The 23,780-nt window shown below is 38.8% G+C and overlaps 1 protein-coding gene and 1 pseudogene across 4 annotated transcripts in view; both read right to left on the bottom strand.

Moving 5' to 3' along the window:
* Window positions 1-23,780, bottom strand: part of ZNF143 (zinc finger protein 143) — a 67,161-nt gene that overhangs the window by 21,911 nt on the left and 21,470 nt on the right. For all 4 annotated transcript variants that reach the window (XM_070383908.1, XM_070383907.1, XM_014478006.2 and 1 more), the window contains exons 6-11: window positions 23,184-23,380; window positions 22,320-22,394; window positions 10,531-10,650; window positions 9,249-9,324; window positions 8,430-8,555; window positions 6,864-7,043 (exon numbers count right to left, since the gene is read on the bottom strand). In XM_070383908.1, the coding sequence (XP_070240009.1) occupies window positions 6,864-7,043; window positions 8,430-8,555; window positions 9,249-9,324; window positions 10,531-10,650; window positions 22,320-22,394; window positions 23,184-23,380 (774 nt within the window). The remainder of the gene's footprint in view (window positions 1-6,863; window positions 7,044-8,429; window positions 8,556-9,248; window positions 9,325-10,530; window positions 10,651-22,319; window positions 22,395-23,183; window positions 23,381-23,780) is intronic.
* LOC138991001 (thymosin beta-4-like) lies at window positions 13,813-14,388 on the bottom strand (annotated as a pseudogene).

The raw sequence follows: 23,780 nt of genomic DNA, 5'->3' as shown, positions 1-23,780 counted from the left end.
AATAAAAATAATAAATGCAATTATTAGTATAATGTATGTAGCTTACCCTAAGGGTTTTATAAGGATAAAAAACAAACATTTTCTAAAAAGTGTATGAGATATAGTCTGGACACATATTTCATATTAACTTCACTTGACTTCTTGCAACCAATCCAAAGCTATTAAATATTCACTAAAAACAATTCAATGCAAAGCAATTCTTTTTCCATGAAACAGTCTGAGAATTAATACAGGCAGTGCACATATTTTTAGAACTTTTCATTATATAAAATTTCAAACATACACACAAGTATAGAGAAACAGTGCAATAAATCAATCATTTAGCTTCAACTATCAATTATTCGCCACACGTTTGCCCCCTCTGAAACAACTCCATGTACATTCCATCTCATCCATGAGTATTTCTGACTGTATAAAAGATGGATGCTTTTTATAAAGAACAAAATTACCAATAATTATTTAATATCACAATATCTAGACACTGTTTGTATGTTGTGGGAGGGTGCCGCGCAGGGAATCTAACACAGTGAGGGAAACCAAACCGGAACAAATTAGCCTAATTGTAGTTTAAATCAACACTTTTAACCACTTAGAAGAGGTATGGGGGCCAGGGTTGGGGAGGAGAAGCTAAAGTAACTCATATATACAGTATTTAATAGTCTCAGTCTTGGACTACCTGGAATAGGGAAAAACTACAAACAAAGATTTAACTCTTCTTGGTGGGCTTGTTTATTCTAGTACTATAGGTTGAAGTTTTTATCTTGGGGAATAGTTGTGGAGGAGACATGATGAGGGCAAGACCAGGCAGGAAAATGTCAGGCAACTCCAATTCAGAGAACCAGCCCTACTCATATTCAGGCTTGAGCAGTGACTGCCACTATGTGGCACCAAACCACAGTCAAGATATAAATACATGGGGCCGGGGCGGGGGGCGTTGTTTTTTTCTGGTTTTGTCTTGAAACTATAGTTTTTACAATTGAGATATAACTGACTTATTATATTAGTTTCAGGTGTATAACATAGTGACTCAATAATATTATGTATGACAAAATCATCACCATGATAAGTCTGTCAACATACCAAGTTACTCCAATATTATTGACTATATTCTCTATGCTGCACATTGTATAACTCATTTATTTTATAACTGGAAGTTTATACCTCTTAATCTCCCTTACCTGTTTTATTCATCCACCAATCCCCTGCCCTCTGGCAACTACCAGTTTTGTTTTCTTTATCTATGAGTCTGTCTTTATGTTTGTTTATTCATTTGGTTTGTTAAAGTTCCACATATGGGTGAAATCATACAGTATTTGTCTTCCTCTGTCTGACATTTCACTTAGCATAATACCCTCTAGGTCCAACCATGTTGTCACAAATGGCAAGACTTCATTATGTTTTATGGTTAATACTCCACTGTATGTTTGTATGTAAATGTATCACACTTATCCATTCACCTATCAGTGGACACTTAGGTTGCTTCCATATCCTGGATATTGCAAATAATGCTGTAATAAACACAGGGGTGTATATATCTTTTTAAATTAGTGTCTTATTTTCTTCATTCAAATACCCAGAAGTGGAATTGCTGGATTGTATGGTAGTTCTGTTTCATTTTTGAGGAAACTCCAAACTGTTTTCTGTAGTGGCTGTACCAATTTACATTCCTACCAACAGTGCAAGAGGATTTTTTTTCCTTCACATCCTTATCAACACTTGTTACTATCTTTTTGATAATAGCCATTCTGACAGGTGTGAGGTGATATCTCATTGTGGTTTCGTTTACCATTTCCTGGGTGATAGCAATGTTGAGCATCTTCTCATGGAGACATAAATGGATCTGAGTTGCACTTTAGAGCTCCCTAATGGCTAGCTGTGGAGAAGGCAATGGCACCCCACTCTAGTACTCTTGCCTGGAAAATCCCATGGATGGAGGAGCGTGGTAGTCTGCAGTCCACGGGGTCACGAAGAGTCAGAAACAACTGAGCGACTTCACTTTCACTTTTCACTTTCATGCATTGGAGAAGGAGATGGCAACCCACTCCAGTGTTCTTGCCTGGAGAATCCCAAGGACGGCGGAGCCTGGTGGGCTGCCGTCTATGGGGTTGCACAAAGTCGGACACAACTGAAGCGACTTAGCAGCGGCAGCAGCAGCAATGGCTAGCTGCACTCTCAACTGGGTTGGTCATCTCATCATTCTCCTAAAATGGACCGCATTTTACAAGCTGAGTCTTATGCTCCACTTATACATAATGTGGGCTTTAATTGTATTATCTACTTGATGATCATCAGCCAATCTTTTCTTCCAACCCAGACCTACTTCCTGGGTCAGGCCAACATTTACAACTACCTACTGGATATCCTTGAGGGGATTTCCCTGAGAGCTCAATAGATAAAGAATCTGCCTGCAGTGCTGGAGACCCGGGTTTGATCCCTGGGTTTTAAAGATTCCCTGGAGAAGGGAATGGCAACCTACTCCAACATTCTTGCCTGGAAAATCCTATGGACAGAGGAGCCTTGCGGGCTACAGTCCATGGGGTGGCAAGAGTCGAATACAACTTAGCAACTAAACCGCCACTGGATATCCTTACTTTAGTGACTTTTAACCATGTATGCATTTAAAAGACCTGGAGGATTTTTAATATATACTGATACCTGGGCCTCACCTCAGTAAAACTGTCAAAATCTTTGCAGACAGGATCTGTGGAATCAGTCTATTTTAAAAAGGTGAATCCGATGTACAGCCACATTTGAAAGCACTACGCTACCTGCATATTCCAAAGATCATAATGACCAAACTTAATGTAGGCATTCCTCTTTGTGGTGGTTGTTTAGTTGCTATGTAGTGTCTAACTCTCTTGCAACCCCATGGACTGTAGCCTGCCAGGGTCCTCTGTCCATGGGATTTCCCAGGCAAGAATATTGGAATGGGTTGCCATGTCCTTCTCTAGGGGATCTTCCCAATCAGGGATTGAACCAGCATCTCCTGCATTGCAGGCAGATTCTTTCCCAATGAGCCACTTGGGAAGCAGGCATCCCTCTGACTGTAATCTAATTTGCCCATAAAACATGTTGAATGGCTAACTTTCTATATTCCATTACTTTAGATGGGAAAAATAGTTTTCCCAATCCATCTAAAAACCCCAACCATTTTCCCCAAATATTACAAAAAGGTTCTTAACCCACCAAGAATGTCTGCATAAAATGAAGCACTTAAAACACCATTTATCTAATTATTAACACTCTGAACTCAGTAGCATGTATAAGTTTGTGTATAATACACAATAATAGCAGAGTATCAAATAGGAATTTTGTTTTCTTTCTACACCACAAACATGTACTATAAGTTTAAAATGAAGTATCTTAAAAATATTTGGCCATGTGATGCAAAGAGCCAACTCATCGGAAAAGACTCTGATGCTGGGAAAGACTGAAGGCAAAAGGAGGAGGGGGGTGCAGAAGATGAAATGGTTCAATAGTATCACTGACTCAATGGACATGAATTTGAGCAAACTCTGGGAGATAGTGGAGGACAGGGGAGCCTGGTGTGCTGCAGTCCAAGGGATCGCAAAGAGTCAGACACAACTTAGCAACTGAACAACAAATCTTAAAGACAGACAGGAATTCAGATTATATTAGCAAAAGACAATTTTTTTTCTAATCTACAGCCATCTTTTCCAGGCCTCTGAGGTTTTCACAGGATATTCTACTTTCTTAGGAAACACAAATAATGTGGGCAAGATGATGGCAATAATGTATAATAAAAAAAGTAATGTATAATATACAATGTGAGTATAAGATATGACTGCATCAGAAATATTACCACAGTGTATTCTATGTTCTCTCATTTAGATTCATATGCAACTTAAAATCTTTTCCTTTTATAGAAAAATGCATGTATCAAGTGGATTCATTATGGTGGGGTTTCAATTTGAATCAAATTATGAGTAAAAATTTTACAAACCGTTACAGCAAATATACAGATGGTGAGAGTTCAGGTGGTGAGGGAAACCCAGAGAACTATATATTGCAAACCCACACTATTATCTTCCCTTCCCAACCTGGTCTTCCTCATCTTAGCATTATCACTGAACCTATTACACAAGCTAGAAGACAAGTTCTTCTCATTCCTCATGACTAAGTTGGTCATCAGGTCCTTTGCTGATACCTCTTCAATGTCTTTCATTTTTATCCTTCTCCATCTCACTCACTTAAAATATTCTAATGGCCCTTAATCAGTCTCCTTGCTTATGGCCTCATCTCCCTTTAACTTCTTTCTATAGCATTGACAGAGTAATTTTTTTCTAAAAAAAGTAAATTTTCTTTAAATCTTCCTTCCTCTCTATCCATAAGTTTAGTTCAGTTCAGTTGCTCAGTCGTGTCCGACTCTTTGCCATTCCATGAATCGCAGCACGCCAGGCCTCTCTGTCCATCACCAACTCCCAGAGTTCACTCAGACTCACATCCATCGAGTCAGTGATGCCATCCAGCCATCTCATCCTCTGTCGACCCTTCTCCTCCTGCCCCCAATCCCTCCCAGCATCAGAGTCTTCTCCAATGAGTCAACTCTTCACATGAGGTGGCCAAAGTACTGGAGTTTCAGCTTTAGCATCATTCCTTCCAAAGAAATCCCAGGGCTGATCTCCTTCAGAATGGACTGGTTGGATCTCCTTGCAGTCCAAGGGACTCTCAAGAGTCTTCTCCAACACCACAGTTCAAAAGCATCAATTCTTCGGCACTCAGCCTTCTTCACAGTCCAACTCTCACATCCATACATGACCACAGGAAAAACCATAGCCTTGACTAGACGGACCTTTGTTGGCAAAGTAATGTCTCTGCTTTTCAATATGCTATCTAGGTTGGTCATAACTTTCCTTCCAAGGAGTAAGCATCTTTTAATTTCATGGCTGCAGTCACCATCTGCAGTGATTTTGGAGCCCCCAAAAATAAAGTCTGACACTGTTTCCACTGTTTCCCCATCTATTTCCCATGAAGTGATGGGACCGGATGCCATGATCTTCGTTTTCTGAATGTTGAGCTTTAAGCCAACTTTTTCACTCTCCACTTTCACTTTCAGCAAGAGGCTTTTGAGTTCCTCTTCACTTTCTGCCATAAGGGTGGTGTCATCTGCATATCTGAGGTTATTGATATTTCTCCCGGCAATCTTGATTCCAGCTTGTGCTTCTTCCAGTCCAGCGTTTCTCATGATGTATTCTGCATAGAAGTTAAATAAACAGGGTGACAATATACAGCCTTGACATACTCCTTTTCCTATTTGGAACCACTCTGGTGTTCCATGTCCAGTTCTAACTGTTGCTTCCTGACCTGTATACAGATTTCTCAAGAAGGCAGGTCAGGTAGTCTGGTATTCCCATCTCTTTCAGAATTTTCCACAGTTTATTGTGATGCACACAGTCAAAGGCTTTGGCATAGTCAATAAAGCAGAAACAGATGTTTTTCTGGAACTCTCTTGCTTTTTCCATCATCCAGCAGATGTTGGCAGTTTGATCTCTGGTTCCTCTGCCTTTTCTAAACCAGCTTGAACCTCAGGAAGTTCACGGTTCACGTATTGCTGAAGCCTGGCTTGGAGAATTTTGAGCATTACTTTACTAGCATGTGAGATGAGTGCAATTGTGCGGTAGTTTGAGCATTCTTTGGCATTGCCTTTCTTAGGGATTGGAATGAAAACTGACCTTTTCCAGTCCTGCGGCCACTGCTGAGTTTTCCAAATTTGCTGACATATTGAGCGCAGCACTTTGACAGCATCATCTTTCAGGATTTGAAACAGCTCAACTGGAATTCCATCACCTCCACTAGCTTTGTTCGTAGTGATGCTTTCTAACGCCCACTTGACTTCAAATTCCAGGATGTCTGGCTCTAGGTCAGTGATCACACCATCGTGATTATCTGGGTCGTGAAGATCTTTTTTGTACAGTTCTTCTGTGTATTCTTGCCACCTCTTCTTAATATCTTCTGCTTCTCTTAGGTCCATAGCAGTATCCAAATTTATTAATGTACCATTCCCAAACAGTATCCAAAACTTATTAATGTACCTTTCTCAAAGTAAAGGGATTGCTATAGATGCCTGAAAATATTTCCAGAGATATCCAGCATCTGTAGAATGTAGCCTGAGAAATACTACCTTACACAACTAACATTCCATTCTAAATGTCTTTTAATTTTGAATTATCACAAGTTTACTCTTAATATGAGTAATAAAAATAATACATTAAAAACTTCTTATAAAACTAATGTATCCTCTCATTCTCCTCTCCATTCCCATCAAAAATACAACCACCTGAAACTAATACAGAATTGTAAATCAATTATATGTCAACTATAAAAAAATACAACCACAAAGCAGAGCATCAAATTAAAAGCTTTTGTGCTGTAAATGGCACCATCAAAAAAGTTAAAAAAAAAAAAAACAGCAGAAAATATCTATAAAAATTGGATTGTGGTGATGGTTGTATAACCTTGTGAATATACTAAAAAAACAATGAATCATATAGTTTAATGGATGAATTGTATAGTGTATGAATTATATCTCAATAAAGCTGGTAAAAAAATATATACATAGATACTCTGCAACAATTATGTCTATGACCCCTCCCTAAATCAACTGCCCTTGACATGTTTTGTCTATCTCTGCATTTTTGATGCCTAGCAGGGGAACACACAGCAGACATGCAGTAACTATTGCATAAATAAATGTATAAATGCTAAAGCGAAGTTTGTTCAATTTATGTAATCCACTGCTGTGGCAGGAAGGAGGGAAGAGATTCCTGCAAATGGTTTATGGGAGAGGCAGGAGTTAAAACTGAGCCTTGAAAGACAGAAGACCAAGAACTAGAGACCGTTACCTGTGTGTATTCTCACGTGGTTTTTATAATTGGTTGCACTGGCAAATGCCCTCCCACATCCTGGTTCTGTGCAGTAATAAGGTCTTTCTCCTGTATGTGTCCTAATATGCACTTTTCTAATGTTTGATGTTGTAAAAGACCGACCACAGCCTTCAAAGTGACATTTAAAGGGCCTTTCTCCTGAAAACACAAAGGGAAATACATTAAATGGTGCAAAAATACACAGATACTAAAATGTCTTATACTTCAATTCTGCTTAGGATCATTCATGCTCAGACTCTATAGCCTTTTTGTATTGAGCTTCCCTTTGTTTTTCTTGTTTTATTTTTTTCTGCAAACAGCATTGTCTACTCCAAATGTTAATTTACATAGGAAAACCTGAATAGTATTCAAAACTCATCACTGATTACATGACTTTCCAAGACAGGAGTCATCCAGAAAGGCATACTAAAAAATGAACTGAGATAAGCGACAAAGAACTACATATCACAAAGAAATACAAAAGAAAAACAGAGTCAAGCATAAGGATTAAGTTAGAATAGCCTTGGAATCCCCTAAGAAAAGAAAAAAAATTTTTGGTCTTTTTAAAATCTAGTGTCTCACACATAATATGCATTAAAAATACTCACTGAATATATTATTATTCTCGGGAGCTTAGAAACACCTGCCTTTCATATAACAATAAGAGCATGAATGAAATAGAACCAGGGACCTACAGCTTTGTTTCTGAACACTGTAAAGCCGATCTGGAATCATATTTGAACTAAAAGTTAAACACTGATAACGGGAAGAATCCTCCATGAAAATTTGCTAAACTATCTCAGAATACTTAGAAATATCTGGGGACAAAGTGATAAGATTATGTTTAAAACATCTGCAGTAAAATCTCAAACTAAATGACCTTATGCTATCAATATATTACTTAGTCAACAGCTTATACCAGCATCTCTTATCAACAGTTTCTGAAAGTCTTCCAACTCTAATCCAAAGCAAATAATTACCTTTATAACACCAATCAGCAAATAATCAAATATAAGGAGAGGAGGGGAGGGGAAGGAAGATTTGAACAAAGTACCCCGTAGGAAAAGGAGAGAAGGAATTTAAAGGGTAGGAAAAATGATCACAAGAAAGGAACAAGCCTTTCTTTCTGTGGGGCTGTAAGGACGTCAGATTCTTTTCTTTTTATAGGAGCAGCTTAAAGCAGGAGAAGCCATGCTAAAGAAATTGGGTGCCTTAGGTTCTGGTCTCAGTTGGGCTACTAAGCAGACATATAATCCTAGGTACATAAGCCTGTTGCTCAGATAATTCCTGAAAACAGAAGGTTGGTGGTCTAGGGCCACTGCTAATCTTTTGGAACACGGAACCCACTGAGAATCTAACAATGTTACAGGCCCTCATCCTGGAAACAACAGACCTGCATGAATGGCAGACTACATGGAGTTTCATGAGTTTAAGCGAAGCCCTTGATACTGACTCCCTGAAGCGCTTCCAGAAACCACTTCCCCAAGACCCTCCCTGCAGATGAAGAACTCCTGGCCTAGATAGAGTATTTCTTCACACCAGTACCTGTATGAGTTCTGATATGTTTTTGTAGATCTCCTGAAGTTTTGAAAGATTTGGTACAATTGTCTTCTGAACACCGATATGGCTTTTCTCCTGTATGAGTTCTGACATGACTTTTTAATCCGTAACCTTCAAGAAAAATTTAAAAGAAATTTAATTATACAAGATTCCTGTAAGCATGCCCACTGAGATTAAGCTGTTGAAAAGTACAGTAAACACCAAGGATATAATAGGCAAACACAATAGAATAACTATTAAACAGGTACTACAGCATGACAGATCAGGACTGTCCAGCTGAAAATTCAACAGTTTCATCTCTGACTAGAAGAGACTGTGTGTTTCTTTTTTTAAAGTGTCCCCATCTTATTACATGTGCATTACTCATACTCCAAAATCTTGAAGCAGAATGGAGGCATGGAGTGAAGAACAGGGCGGAAGTCAGGAGTCCGAGCACCAGTCCTGGCCCTGCTGCATGTGTCCCAGGGCAGGACCCATCCCACTGCTAAGCCCCAGATCATGGTTCCCCCCAGAGTCTGTCCTAATGTTAAACTCTGAGTCAGTGTTAATGCTCAGCTTTTGTGTTTCTTGCTAAAAGAAAGTAGTGTGTGGAGTGAAATATGAACACAGTAGGCAGAAACAGGTCTGAGGAGAAAAATGAGAACACAAAGAGAACAGACCAAGTGGGACAAAAGGAAGAAAGGGAGAGACTAGAAAACTAGTCACTGCACGCCCACTAATTCAGACCAAGGCAGGCGGTCAGTTCCTTCCTCTAACCTGTCTCTGCTCCCGAGTGGAACCAATAAACATAACTCAAAGTTTTACCTGTTGCAAATGCTTTCCCACAGCCTGCATGCTCACACTGGTAAGGCCGGTCTCCTGTGTGTGACCGCTCATGGACCTGTCATTAAAACAAAAGCATGAGTCTGTTTCCTCGAGGCATTCTGCAGGTAGATGGTCTCCACAAAGACTTCCTCCTTGCCCCCAACTGCTGAATTATTTTGTTGCTTGTATATTATTTTTGAAAGACAGAAGATAACTTTTCTCAAAAACTACTAATTCTCAATATAGACCGAATGCTATATGTTAAGACGTACTCATTTTAAGTAAGGAACAGGAATATTGGAGGTGTGAGCTTTTCTAAACTGCTCAAAGGTGTCTGTATGGAACATATACCTATTGAGAGCGAGTACAAGGAGACACTACACAACATAAAGTTAAGAGTGTGGAAGCTGCTGCTACAGGGGCCTTGATCTGAAGCAAGGCTTCACCACTGACTAGTGGTGTGACTGTGGCATCTGCCTTCTCTCAGCCTCAAAGTTCTCTCTGTAAAATGGGGGCATAATAGTACCTACCATAGAGGGCTGCTGTGACAAATGAATACTCATGACAATGCCTGATATTTACTGAACCTTTACCACTTGCCAGGCCATTCTCTTCAGTACTTTACAGGCACAGAATTAACTTACTTAATTCTCACAGCTACTCATTGAGGGAGGTTTATAATCTTTATGGTCTAATATTACAGATAAGGAAGATGAGGTACTAAGAGGTCAAGTAACATGTCAAGGTTACATACTGATAGGCAGCAGAGATGGGCTCTGGGGCTGCTATTCCAAATATGCTAAATGCACACTTCCTGACACATTGTAAGTTATTCAATAAAAGTTAGCTATTATTTTTTGGAGTGATGGTATATTGTATTTAGCTTCAATCAAAATACTTGGCCTATGTATGTGACAGGACAATCAACACCAACTTTTGCTGGATTGCAGCAAATCACTGTTAACGGAGTGATTATATCCACATCTCCCATATAATTACATAAATTTCACATGAGAAAAATTTATTCAAATATGTAGAGTACCTATCATATGCTATGACATATGCTGGACACGAGGGAGACAAAGATGAAGAAAGCATAGTCCTGGTCCTCAAAGAGTTTATTTCTAAAATCTGCATAGGTTTTTGTGTGTATATGAGTGTGAGCATTTGTATCTTGATAGGTGGGGGAGAACAATGGTGTCTGAATGCTACAAGTACATCAAGTTGGCGTTTAATGTCCTAGGTATCCTCATATCTAGACACAGCCTTCCTTCGTACATACCTTCAGATGGTGAGCTGTTGTATACAATTTTCCACATCCGTCATAGCCACATCGAAAGGCCTTCTCTCCACTCTGTTGAGATTTAGCAGTTACTCTTGTTGCATGTCCTTGTAAGACAATCTAGATGAGACCAAAAGTACAATTTAAAGTATTTACACAGAAATAAAGTAGATGAAGTTACAATTTTCAGAAAAAAAAAAAGATAAAATGTGGGTTTCCAGACTCAGGTTCCAGACTCAGACGAAGATTCTATCATCCTGAGCCGGTCGGGTTAATTCTGTTATGTGGCTGAAGTCAGCAGCTCTGGAAGAAGTCAACAGGAGATCCACAAGGGGGCATAATCAGCACTCAGAGATTGGAAACTGAAAACTTAAGCCAGGCAGTATACATTGGTCCACTGTATGCAGCTGTTCCTTGACATATTCCAGTAAGTGTGTGTGTGTATTTTTAAAAATATTTTAAAATTCTGAAATTTTTAAAATGACATAATATATATATAATAATAATATTTTTGGAAATATAATGTGCTAAGTCACTTCAGTCATGTCCTACTCTTTGCAACTCCACAGACTGTAGCCCACCAGGCTCCTCTGTCTATGGGATTCCTGAGGTAAGAATACTGGAACGCAGTGTCATTTCCTTCTCCATTAAAATATAGTATATATATGTAAAATAATGCTTTTAAAAAAATATATATATATGAGTACATATGTTCTAAAAACAATGTAAAAGTCATTTTCAATTTCAAAACCAATGAAAAAGCAGGGGTTAGATCATCTGAGTCACCTGTGGGAGACATCAGAATCTATATGATGCTAGTCTGTGGGGGAAAAAATGGCTCAGATGGTAAAGAATCTGCCTGCAAAGCAGGAGAGAGACCCGGGTTCGATCTCTGGGTCAGGAAGATCCCCTGGAGAAGAGAATGGCTACCCACTCCAGTATTCTTGCCTAGAGAATTCCATGGACAGAGGAGACTGGCAGGCTACAGTCCATGGGGTTGCAAAGAGTTGGACACGACTAAGCGACTAACACTTTCACACTATCACTTTATTTATTTATTTTTTTCTAAATTTATTTTATTTTTAAACTTTACATAATTGTATTAGTTTTGCCAAATATCACACACTATCACTTTAGAAGATCACTTCTCTGGAATTTCCCTGGTGGTTCAAGACGGTAAAGCGTCTGTCTACAATGTGGGAGACCTGGGCTCGATTCCTGGGTCAGGAAGTTCCCTGGAGAAGGAAATGGCAACCCACTCCAGTACTCTTCCCTAGAAAATCCCATGGACGGAGGAGCCTTGTGTCCATGGGGTTGCAGAGTCGGACATGACAGAGCGACTTCACTTTCACTTTCTCTGGAACTGAACACCATAAGACTTTAAATAATTGCACTGATGCTAGAGGTTTCTTTGGAGAAGGAAATGGCAACCCACTCCAGTATTCTTGCCTGGGAAATCCCATGGACAGAGGAGCTTGGTGGGCTACAGTCCACAGGGTTGTTAAGAGTCAGATACAACTTCGCAACTAAATTGCCACAGAGGTTTTTTAAAGATGATGACCTATTTTAGAAATTAAGTTACCATGAAACCTGAAGACATGACTTTCTACTTTGTGGGCATGTAGTGACGGTGCTGCCACATCCTATCTATGCAGATTGTCGTATTTGGCTCAAAAATAACTCTGCAAAAAGCTGTTTTATATTGTAAAGATTTCAAAATAATGGAGCAAATATCATCATGACTGATGAGATACAACAGATGCTAAAAGCTGACAGAAAAATCTGAAAATAAAAGACACAACAAAGTGAAACAGATGACTCTACTGGCCTTTTTTCAAAGAGCTATTAGAATCTCTTTGTTTCTATTAAAGAGAACTCTCGGTTCCAAAAGAGGTTCTGTCACACCCCCTATCACTTGCACATCAACATGGAGTTTTTGGTAAATAAAAATTCCATATTTTCAATTGCCTGGTGCTTTTTATTCCTATTCTTTTTTCTTTTTTTAATATTTATAAACCCTGTGTCGAAGGAAATGAATATGCTTCATGGAATCTGATTCTGGTATCAGAACTAATAAAAATTAATTTTATTTATATTGCTAAATATTTAAGCTTCTAAATAATGTGTTCCCTCCATCTTCAGGTTTCACCTAGATATTTTTAAAAATCTGCACAACACTCTGATTTAATATATTTCATTTATTCACAGGATATATTTACATCAAATAAAGTTTTCTAGGGTAGATAATTAAAAAAATTTATTTACCATACTGTAAGGGACAAAACAACTTTTAAAAATCATTCTGCTGTTTTGGAATGGAGCTGTCTAAACTTTGGGAATGGTCAGGTCCTCATCATTCTAAGTGGGAATGGCAGGTCTTCTTCATTCTGAGCAATGATCCACTACAGCAATACACACTTAAATGGTGGCGGGTGGGAGGTGAGGGTTGGGGGGTGGGAGTGTGGAGGAGCTACAAGGGTTGGGGGGACAGAGAGAGCCCCGCATTAGAGGATAACAGTACAGAAGGTGTGGTACGGTCTTTACAAAACGGACATGGATGGCTATACAGAGTCTGTCTTAGGCTTTTCCTTGTAACTGTTAAATCAATTAAAAAACAAGCAGTGGGAAAGGGAAGGAGAGGGTGAGATGTATGGGAAGAGTAACATGGAAACTTACATTACCATGTGTAAAATAGATAGCCAATGGGAATTTGCTGCTATATGGCTCAGGAAACTCAAACAGGGGCTCTGGCAACCTAGAGCTCTGGGTGGGATGGGGAGGGAGATGCGAGGGAGGCTCAAAAGGGAGGGGATACATGGATACCTATGGCTGATTCATGTTGAGGTTTGACAGAAAACAGCAAAGTTCTGTAAAGTAATTATCCTTCAATAAAAAATAAATAAATAAATAAATAATCAGGGGGAAAAAAAGGAAAAACAAGCAGTAGATCTCAGTGTCATTGCTGAATTACAAGCTAGTAATTATCTATGTTCATGTATTGTGGTATATTAATAAATGTTGCAGGGCAGTTTTCTAAGTAAAGACAGGCTTATGTTAAAACATCTAGATAAAATACGGACACACTTCCAAATGGGTGAAGATTGAAAGTATCTTTACAAAAAAAAAAAGATATAATTCCACATCTTCTCTGCCTAGGAAATTCCATCCTTCTAAATTCATGATGCCTGTTCTCATCATTCCAAACAGAGCAGATTCTTCAAATCCTCAGCATCTCTGTAATATTTAGTTTGTATCATGGACTTGGCACTTGATGCTACTGTCTTTTGTTTTGTTTTGTTTTTTCAGGTTTTAAAACTTTTTATTTGCATAATAAAAAAATTGTGCATTCCAATAATTAAAATCATTTGAACAACAAAAAAAAATGGCACTCTGATTAAACTGCATTTTACAGCCCGCAGAACACCTTGGACCAGCTTTTTACTCTAGATTTCACTGTCGTCCCACCCAGCTTCCTCCTTCACCAACATGCAAGTTCTTTTCCTTCCCTGCCAGCCACACAGGCAGATGGGAGAGGCAGGCGCAGCCTACGTTGTCAGTAGTTCTCCATTCTTTGATGTGAAAAGGGGTAGCACAGTCATTTAAATTCGATCCAACCTCTTTGCATCTTACAAAGTTAAACAGCTAAAAGAAGTAAAATAAGAAGGCAATGCTGTGGAATGTACAGTGCATACTGGCGGCGCACGCTTCATTACGACTCGCCTGCTTGCTTCTCCTGTTCAATCGTTTCTTTCCAAGGCAGTGGATTTTTCTCTTGCGTTTCCGTTTTCTTCAATTTCGACTTATCGAACTTCTCAATCTCAGCCATATCGGTTTGTCAGACATGGTTGCAGAGGGCACGGAGCGAACTGCCAGCGAGTGAAGTCGAATCTGCGCTGTGGCCGCCGTGAGTCGCTACTGTCTTATTTTAAAGAATTTGTATTTCCTTTTCTTCCCTATTAGCCTAGCAGTTCCTCAATGTCAAAATCTATATCATATATGCCATCATACCTCACTGCTGCTGCTGCTGCTAAGTCGCTTCAGTCATGTCCGACTCTTTGCGACCCCATAGACGGCAGCCCACCAGGCTCCGACATCCCTGGGATTCCCCAGGCAAGAACACTGAGGTGGGTTGCCATCTCCTTCTCCAATGCATGAAAGTGAAAAGTGAAAGTGAAGTCTCTCAGTCGTGTCCGACTCTTTGCGACCCCATGGACTGCAGCCCACCAGGCTCCTCCATCCATGGGATTTTCCAGGCAAGAGTACTGGAGTGGGGTGCCATTGCCTTCTCCGGTCATTACTCACAGTGCTAGGTAAAGGGTTTATACCACTAACTATATGAGCATAATTCAAAGGAACTAAAAATCTTTTGGGAGGTGTTAAAAAAGTTCTAGAATTAAAACTGTGGTGATCACTGTTCATCTCTGTGAATCTACTAAAACCACTGAGTTGCACACGTTAAACTGGTGAACTGTATAGTACGTGAAATATATATTAGTAAAATTAAAAGGAAATAAATGGTAATTTGAATAAGAAAATTTCTCTTATTTGCAAGAACCAGAAGAGTTTCTATGAATCCCTTAAAAAGTAACTATTATTTTTAAAATTTCACTATTATTTTTTCTGATTATAACAGTAACACATACATTGGGCGAATTTGGTTACCACAGCAAAGAGTAAAGAGAAAAGTTCAAGTGAGCTGTAATTCCAGCATGCAAAAAATAACTGTTAATATCTTGGTTTGTTTCTATTTAGCATTTTTAAAATATATATATATTATATATATATTAGTGTGTAAGTTTTATTTTAGCAGAACTGGAATTAAGCTTTACACAAATTCTAAAGGCAGAAATTAATTGTACATGGGACTCCAAATCATGAGAAGAGAGTTCTTGCTGTTTCCTTCTCTTCCTTTCTAAAAGTACCAAGTTTATCATCTCCCAGGTCTGAAAGATTAAGCCCAACAGCCCACACCTTCAGACCAGGTGGTGGCAGCACTTTATTCAGGAAAGGCCCACACCTGAATCTGTTCTGTTATTCTCTCCTAGGACAAGTTTTAATTCTGGCATGAAACAGATTATCAGAGGTTTGGCATTTAATTTAATTAAGCCAAAACAATGAAGTTAAGACTGAACTTAAAACCTGTTAGGAGGATTCAAAATGTTTTCCAAAAATGTACTTGTTTCTGCTCTTATCCTAACATCCACAGCTCAGGGGTGGTGACATAAGGGGCAGAAGCTCCAGTTTTGGAAGAACTACTGAGAACTCCAAGTCTCTGTCAGCATGGCAGAAGTGAGGCTGGTAACAGAATTTCTTATTTCTAAACCAACTGAAGTCACTAACATTGACATATTATGAGAATTATTAGTAAGCACTATTTGCAACAGAACTATTTCCACTAGTAGCTCTAATTATCCAAAACAGACCCAGCATAAAGGCATTCTTGCAAAATACAGTAGGATGAGTACCCATAGCAACACCAACTAGCAAAAGGAACCTCTTAAAAGAAAACCACTGAAATAGCAATGCAATATAACATACAATGGACTTCCTAGGTGGCTCGGTGGTAAAGAATCTGCCTGCCAAGCAGGAAACTCGGGTTCAATCCCGGGGTCAGGAAGATCTCCTGGAGAATGGCAACCCACTCCAGTATTTTTGCCTGGAGAATTCCATAGACAGAGAAGACTGGTTGGCTATATTCCATGGGGTTGCAAAGAGTTAGACATGACTCAGAGACTCAACAACACCTGGAAAAATCTCCAAATAGCCAAGGGACACACAGTCAAAAAACCTTTTTTATCTCCATGTATAGAATGTTTGAATGGAATGGGAAGCCTCTCCTTTTTTTACTGGAAATGTTTCCTTATAAAACCCTTTATCTCTCAATCCCAATCAACATTTATCTTTTCAGTTCTCAAACTATTTTATTCTTTTTGGAACTTGCTTTATGTCTACCACTCTCTTTTATCCTATTTCCATACTAATTTCCCTTTCCACCCACCTCTGACTCCACCATGGCAGAAGTTCTGAAATAATAAATGTTTGACAAATGACTGGTTAAGTACCTACTTCAACAACAATAAATGATATGGCCCCTGCCTTGGTAGAGCTCTCAGTCTAGCTAGTTAAACTGTCCTATAAATGAAGGACAATAATAGAATATAATAATTGCTATCACGGCAGTCCACGTAAAGTTCTAGAGGGACAAAATTTAAAAGTTGGGAGAACTATAGGTTAGGGAAAGCTGTCTACAGAAAAAATCTGGAGGTTGAAAAAGAGGGGTGGGCAGAGCAGTCCAGGCAGTAGGAATAGTTTCACCAAAAGTATGAAAGTGTGTCTGGAAGAAATGGAAACTTAATATAAGAATATTATATCTATATAATAGAATTAATACCATAAAAAAGAAAGGGAAGTTTAGGCCCACATTTGGGAAGAGTTTTAGGTGTCATTCTGAAGTGCAAACCTAGATAATCAAAGTAAAAGATACTAAAAAGTTTAAAGCAAGGGATTGACCAAGATCAGTTCTGCGTTTCAAAGGAGAAAACTGGCAATGGTGCACAACGCAGTGAAAGACAAAAGAGGCGAGGAGACCAACGCGGTTTGTATAATCGGAACCATGGAGTGACGAAAACCAACCCAGGACAACTGACTAATGATTCTGCGGATATTTCAAGGACAAAAATGGACAGAATTCAAAATTCAAAAGCTAAATTAATAAACTAGGCTTAGGTATTTAAGTGGTCCTTGTAAAAAGAAAAACCACCTGATGTGTTATCACAAGGGAAATGAGTCAAGGGCCATTTAGAAGCTATTATCAGTGAATACTAATTAGCTTCTAAAACCATTTACAGAAAATGACTTCATTACTATTTTATGCTTAATGTATGTTCTGAGAATTAAGAGATAACCTCAGCTCTATCATAAATTCACTATGTGACCTTGTGCAAGTTATGTAGGGCCTATTTGCTTATCTGTGTAAAGAACATATTATGGCTGATTCATGTTGATGTATGGAAGAAACCAATATAACACTGTAAAGTAATAAATAAGTTTTTAAAAGGAACATATTATGTGAAACCAGTGGTATTTTTCCTTTCTTAAACATTTTTTTAAGGAGTCAAACTCCTTTGTCAGATGAAATCTCACACAGCATTCATTTACACAGTGTAAATCAGATAAACGCATTCTGGCTGGGGCCAGCAGAGTTTATGTAGTTGGAGAGTGATAGACATAGGACAGAGGATAACTGGTACCTTTTGCTGCCTCGTTCAGTAAAATCCAATTTACAATAATGCCCTGATGCACACGGCAGATACAGTTTTTATTTTTTGCTGTATATAAACTTGCATATTATGATGTAAATATATTCCTTGGGAGAACAAAATGAAAGCAACCGGAAATATTTTTTAAAGTATGTTCTCTTTCAAGAAAGGAATACTAGAAGTATGGCAACAGAGGGACCTTTAGGGAACCGTGGGACATGTCAGCATTGACAGGAAGACTTTAAAAAAACAAAAAAAATCTTCACTGGTTTTATACAATGAATACTACAAGGTAGTGGTCCTTCAGTTTTTAAAAAAATTTATTGAAGGACAGTTGATTTACAATGCTGCATTAATTTCTGCTGTACAGCAAAAGGATTCAGTTATACCTTTGGGTTAGCCAAAAAGCTTGTTCAGTTTTTTCCAAACACTGTAACTAAAAACCTGAACGAACTTTCTGGCCAACCCTATATCTATATATATATTTTTTTCGATTATGATTTATCACAGGATAATGAACATAGTTCCCCATGCTAAAGCAGGACCTTGTTTATCCAGGTCCTTCACTTTTTATTTTTATGTCTCTTTATTTTTAGATATCTAAATATAAACATGAAACCATGATTACTTAAAAAAAAAGTATACAATAGCTATCTGTAGAGTAAGATATGGTCTTTTGGGTTTTTTTTTCTTTATATGTCTCTGATTTAAAAAAAAAAAACCACTAAAAATAATATATATATTTTTAAATCCTGGGTTCCATCCCAGACCTACCAATAGAATCTCTGGAAGTTAGTCTTGGGTTATTTTGCAAAAGTCCCACAGCTCAAACTCATGCTGGCCTGTGATTAATAACCAGTGATCTAATACATTCCTTTAGGAATGAAAAAAAGAGCCTAAGAAAAGCAAGGTTCACTTGCTCAAGATCACATAGCTAGACAAAAGTACTGAACATACATTTTTTTTTTTGGCTGCCCTGCACAGCATATGGGATCTTAGTTTCCCAACCAGGAATCACTTCTGTGCCCTTGCCCTGAAAGTGCGGAGTCTTAACCACTGGACCACCAGGGAACTCCCCAGAAACTATATATGAAATGTGATCCACATTCAAACTGTCTATACTAAATGAGTTTTGCGATAATTATCCAACCCATGTTCTGGGAGAGTCTGCCACCCTAGCCATAGACCTTAATAATCACGGAAGATGGCATACCTAAGACTGACCAATGAGGTATAACTTACATGGCCTGGCTTAAAAAGTCAAGCTGAGTCCACAAATTCTCCAGGGAAATCTTGACTTGCTTGTGGGCAGTAAACCTGAGAAAGCATGGCTATGGTGAAACCAAATGCACACTCAATGAAGATGCAGAGGAAGCCTGTCTGCAGAGAAAAGAAGGGAGCAGAGATGCCATGGAAGAGGGCAGAAGAAGGAAAAAGGAGGACTGACATCAGCCTCCAGTCCTGATTCCTTTGCAACTCTGATTCCTGTGAAGTATAGCTGTTCAGCAGTTCCAATTCTTAGTTTCTCATAAGATACATTCTTCTGACAACGTATCTCTTTTTTTCAAGAGCTAGATTGATGGGCCTTTTGTGTTAACTAGTTATTAGAGCTTTGATTGATTAAAACCGCCAAGTCAGGGAATTTCCTGGCAGTCTAGTGGTTAGGACTTGGCTCTCTCACTGCAGGGGCCCTGGGTTCAATCCCTGGTAGGGAACTAAGATTCCACAAATTCCATGGTGTAGCTTAAAACAAACAAAAAGTTGTCAAGCCAAAGGACTTTGATCTCCAATATAAATAAAACTGGTTTTTAATGAAGTCAAAACTGATGGAAACCATGAACAAGGGCCTTGGGTTCTTATAGAACATGTAAAGGCATCAACAATGTTGTATAATGCTTACACATATACAAATTATGTTCTTATGTATTACCTAAAATACTAATCAAATGAAACTCGGAGAAGGCAATGGCACCCCACTCCAGTACTCTTGCCTGGAAAATCCCATGGACGGAGGAGCCTGGTAGGCTGCAGTCCATGGGGTCACTAGGAGTCGGTCATGACTGAGCAACTTCACTTTCATTTTTCACTTTCATGCATTGGAGAAAGAAATGGCAACCCACTCCAGTGTTCTTGCCTGGAGAATCCCAGGGACGGGGGAGCCTGGTGGGCTGCCGTCTATGGGGTCACACAGAGTCGGACACGACTGAGGTGACTTAGCAGCAGCAACCCTATGAGATGAGTAAAACAAAGGCTATTATTCTCATTTAGCTAATAAGAAATCTCAGATACAAAAAAATTAAGTCATTTGCTCACAGTCACACAGCTACTACACAGCTGGATGGAAGCTTGACTCAGACTTTTTTTTTTTTTTACAAATCACATGCTACTTTAATACCATACTGTTTTCTGCTTAACTAAGGGTGGTGCATCATGAGGGTAATCACAACAGTTACAGCCTCCTCAAAACACATACATCCCATCATCCTTACAGTTCTTACAACTGAACACGTGGACATCTTTAAATAGATGAGTGTTTTCACATGGAGTTCTACTGACACTGTGAATAGAACAATTCTTTATTGAGGTGGGCTGTCCTATGCCTTGCAGGACATCTACCCAGCAGATGCCCAATACCTGTAACAACCAAAACTGTCTTCAGACACTGCCAAATGTCCCCCAGGGGCAAAACCACCTTCCCTTGAGGGTACATGCTTTTAATACTCTAGGTCTTTGCTGTCCTATGAAATCTGATTTCAAGTAAGAGGTCAGCTCAGCAGCACAACAAGTATGCTTATGCTATAGGTGAAAGAAAAAGCTCTACACTATAAACATCACAATTTAAAAAAAAACTAAAGCTTTAAAACAAGACTATAAAAAAAAATTTATTGTGTTAGGTACAGACCTCTTTAAAGTTCAGCCAGGCACAGAGTTACAACCTCTTAAGCAACTCTGGCAGAGTGGCTATAGGACATTTTGACCTTTTAATACCATGTACTTGGCCCTCAACCTCAACTATGGGACACAATTATTTTAGAGGATGGAAGATTCAGAAACTTCTTGTCCAGCTCTTAACAGACATATGAGTCACAACTACAAACCAAATATATAATTTAAAATGTTCTAGTAACTACATTTAAAAGTGAAAATAGGTGAAATTAATTTTAGTAATTATTGTATCTAATATATCCAAAATACTATCATTTCAACATGTTGTCAATAGGAGACATTATTAAGAGATATTTTACATTCTTTTTTCATTAGAAGTCTTTGAAATCTGGCATTATTTTAGACTCATAGCACATGCCAGTTGTGACTAGCTACATTTCCCATGGTCAGTAGCAACAACATGCTCAAGTTAAAAAGTGTGGCCCTCACAACTACTGAGCCTGTGACGTGACTACTGAAGCCCACATGCTGCAACTCCCGAAGCCCAATCACCTCGAGCCCGTGTTCCGCAACAGAAGAAGCCACCACAATGAGAAGCCTGTGCACCGCGACAGAGTAGGCCCCGCTCACTGCAACTTGTGAAAGCCCAAGTGCAGCAATGAAGACCCAGAGCAACCAAAAATAAATAAGTAAATTTTTAACAAGTGTGGTCCTGAAGCAATAACTTTAGGAATTAAATACGATAAAAACTCTTGGAAGAATGAAAAAAAAAATCTGCTATGAAGAAACAGTCAACAGAACATTAGAACTAATCGCTAAGAACAAAAAGGAGCAGCATTAAAGCAAGAATACACTACAATGATTATATAAACTCCAAGAACGCCCACTCACACAAACACCTACCCTCAAACAAATACATTTATGTTTTCACATAAATTCAAAACCTAATCTTGAATTTTGACTTGTTCAGTTCAGTAGGGCTTCCAAAATGCTTCTGTGACTACTCTGTACTTAACTACAGTACTTGTGGAGGCACTGACTGCTGCTCTAGGCTATTAGCTTGTTAAGGGACAGCCAATGACTGGACCCAAGGTGAGCATCTGAATCAAGGGCAGCTGACCCGTGGCCATCTGCAGCCCAGGAAGGTATATGGTAGAAGAGGTAGAAACAGCTTTGACCAGAAGGAACAATGATAATTAGCTAGGCTGGACCCTCTCTCTAGAAGTTGAAAAGGGAAGTACTGAAGGAATCAATTATAAGCAAAAGAAACAAAAAGACATAACAACCAAAGTAGCAAAGTTTAATCACAGTAAGGGTGAAAGCCCAGAAAAAGGATTCACAGACTGCCATGGGTGGGGCAGACAGAAGACCACCTGGTCTCCAAAACTGCCTTGGACTCCAGAACACAGGCTTCATCTGGATTTCTGTGATATTTCTACTTCTTTAGTGCCACTTTCAACCAGATCATGAATTCTGAGACCTGAGGTAGCTGGAGAAAGCTGCTGCTGAAGGCACACTGTTTTTCTTCACTGGTAAAAATTTCCCTAAAGAGGTAGTAAGTTCCCAATTCTTGCTTTCATCCCTAGAAGGGTCCAGACATGCTGAGAGAAAGAGATTCAAATATAAAAAAGTAGCCTTACACACCTGCATTTTTTTCTCTTGCTCATTTTCTCCAATTATTCCTGAACCTGTTACACCTTCACTTCCATCAATGGACACCTATAAGAATAAAATAAAGTTAAAAAAATTTTTACATATTGATAACTGTTTAGGCTGGGAGATAAGTACATGGGGATTCTTATTTATTTTTGCGTATGTTTGAAAATTTTCATGATAAAAATTAGGGGGGGCTTTTAAACTATATAAATGATATAATTTCAATGCAGGGAGAAATCACAGCCCTTCTGATGTAAAACTTAAGATGTTTCTTCACCTTTTCCAATCTCTAATGTCTACTTCATAATTCATAAGCAATTCCATCTATATACCTCATTGTTTCTTTTATGGCACTCATCCTTGGATTTTTTTGTGTATGAATTACCTGCTACCCACTTCCCTTCTATAAGCTCTTACTTCATTCCTTTATTTTTATTCAAATATTTCTTTCTACCCTTCATTTCTTTTAGGATAAATGCTGACCTTCTCTTTGATGCTGTCTCATTTTGACTTTGAGATTTCTAGTTTCTTATTTTTTTTCTTTTAAAGAAAGATAAAGAAGCTGAAGCTCCAGTACTTTGACCAACTGATATGAAGAGTCGACTGACTGGAAAAGATCCCGATGCTGGGAAAAATTGAGGGCAGGAGGAGAAGGGGGCAACAGAGGATGAAATGGTTGGATGGCATCACTGACTCAATGGACGTGAATTTGAGCAAACTCCAGATGGTGAAGGACAGCGAAGCCTGATGTGCTGCAGTCCATGGGGTTGCAGAGTTGGACATGACTTAGTGACTGAACAACAACAAAAGAAGCTCTACCTGGGATGTTCTTGACATCGTAAAATGCTATACCTTTGCTGCGTACTGTTCCAAAGCACTGATGGTGTCGGGGTCAATGGCGGCATCCCCAGTGTGCAGACCTGCCACTGTCCCATCAGCTTGAATTGCCAAGATGGTGTCAGACTGTGGGACTTGCACTGCATGGTGGATGTAAGCTGTGGTGCCATCTTCCAACTGAACTGCCTGTAATGCACTCTGGTCATAACTATCTGAGGGAGTGGAAGAGAATGGCATTAAATTAAAGGTAGTGTGATAAACAATTACATGTTTAAAGGAAGCAGGGAATGAAGTTTTATTGAGCAGCTACTATGAGCAGGGCCCATGTGCTTTATGTGTGTATTTCACTCAATCTTCACAATTATTCTCTAAGGTGGGTATACTTATCACCCTATTGTACAAATGGCAAACTGAGGCTTGAGGAAGTAAAGATACTTTCTTAAGACCCAGGAAATAAAAAAATAACAATTAACAGTTAAAAGCATTATGCAGAGAAACTAGGATCTGAACTTGTCAGTATGACTCCATGTTTTTTTCCCTCTAAATAACCATTCCAAGATGCACACAGCATTGTTAAATAATAAATCTAACCAATTACCTGTGATCAACTTC

Source organism: Bos mutus, chromosome 15 (assembly GCF_027580195.1).
Source record: "Bos mutus isolate GX-2022 chromosome 15, NWIPB_WYAK_1.1, whole genome shotgun sequence".
Lineage (NCBI taxonomy): Eukaryota > Metazoa > Chordata > Mammalia > Artiodactyla > Bovidae > Bos > Bos mutus.
The sequence above is the reverse complement of the archived record's forward strand: the minus strand, read 5'-3'. Positions and strand labels throughout refer to the sequence as shown.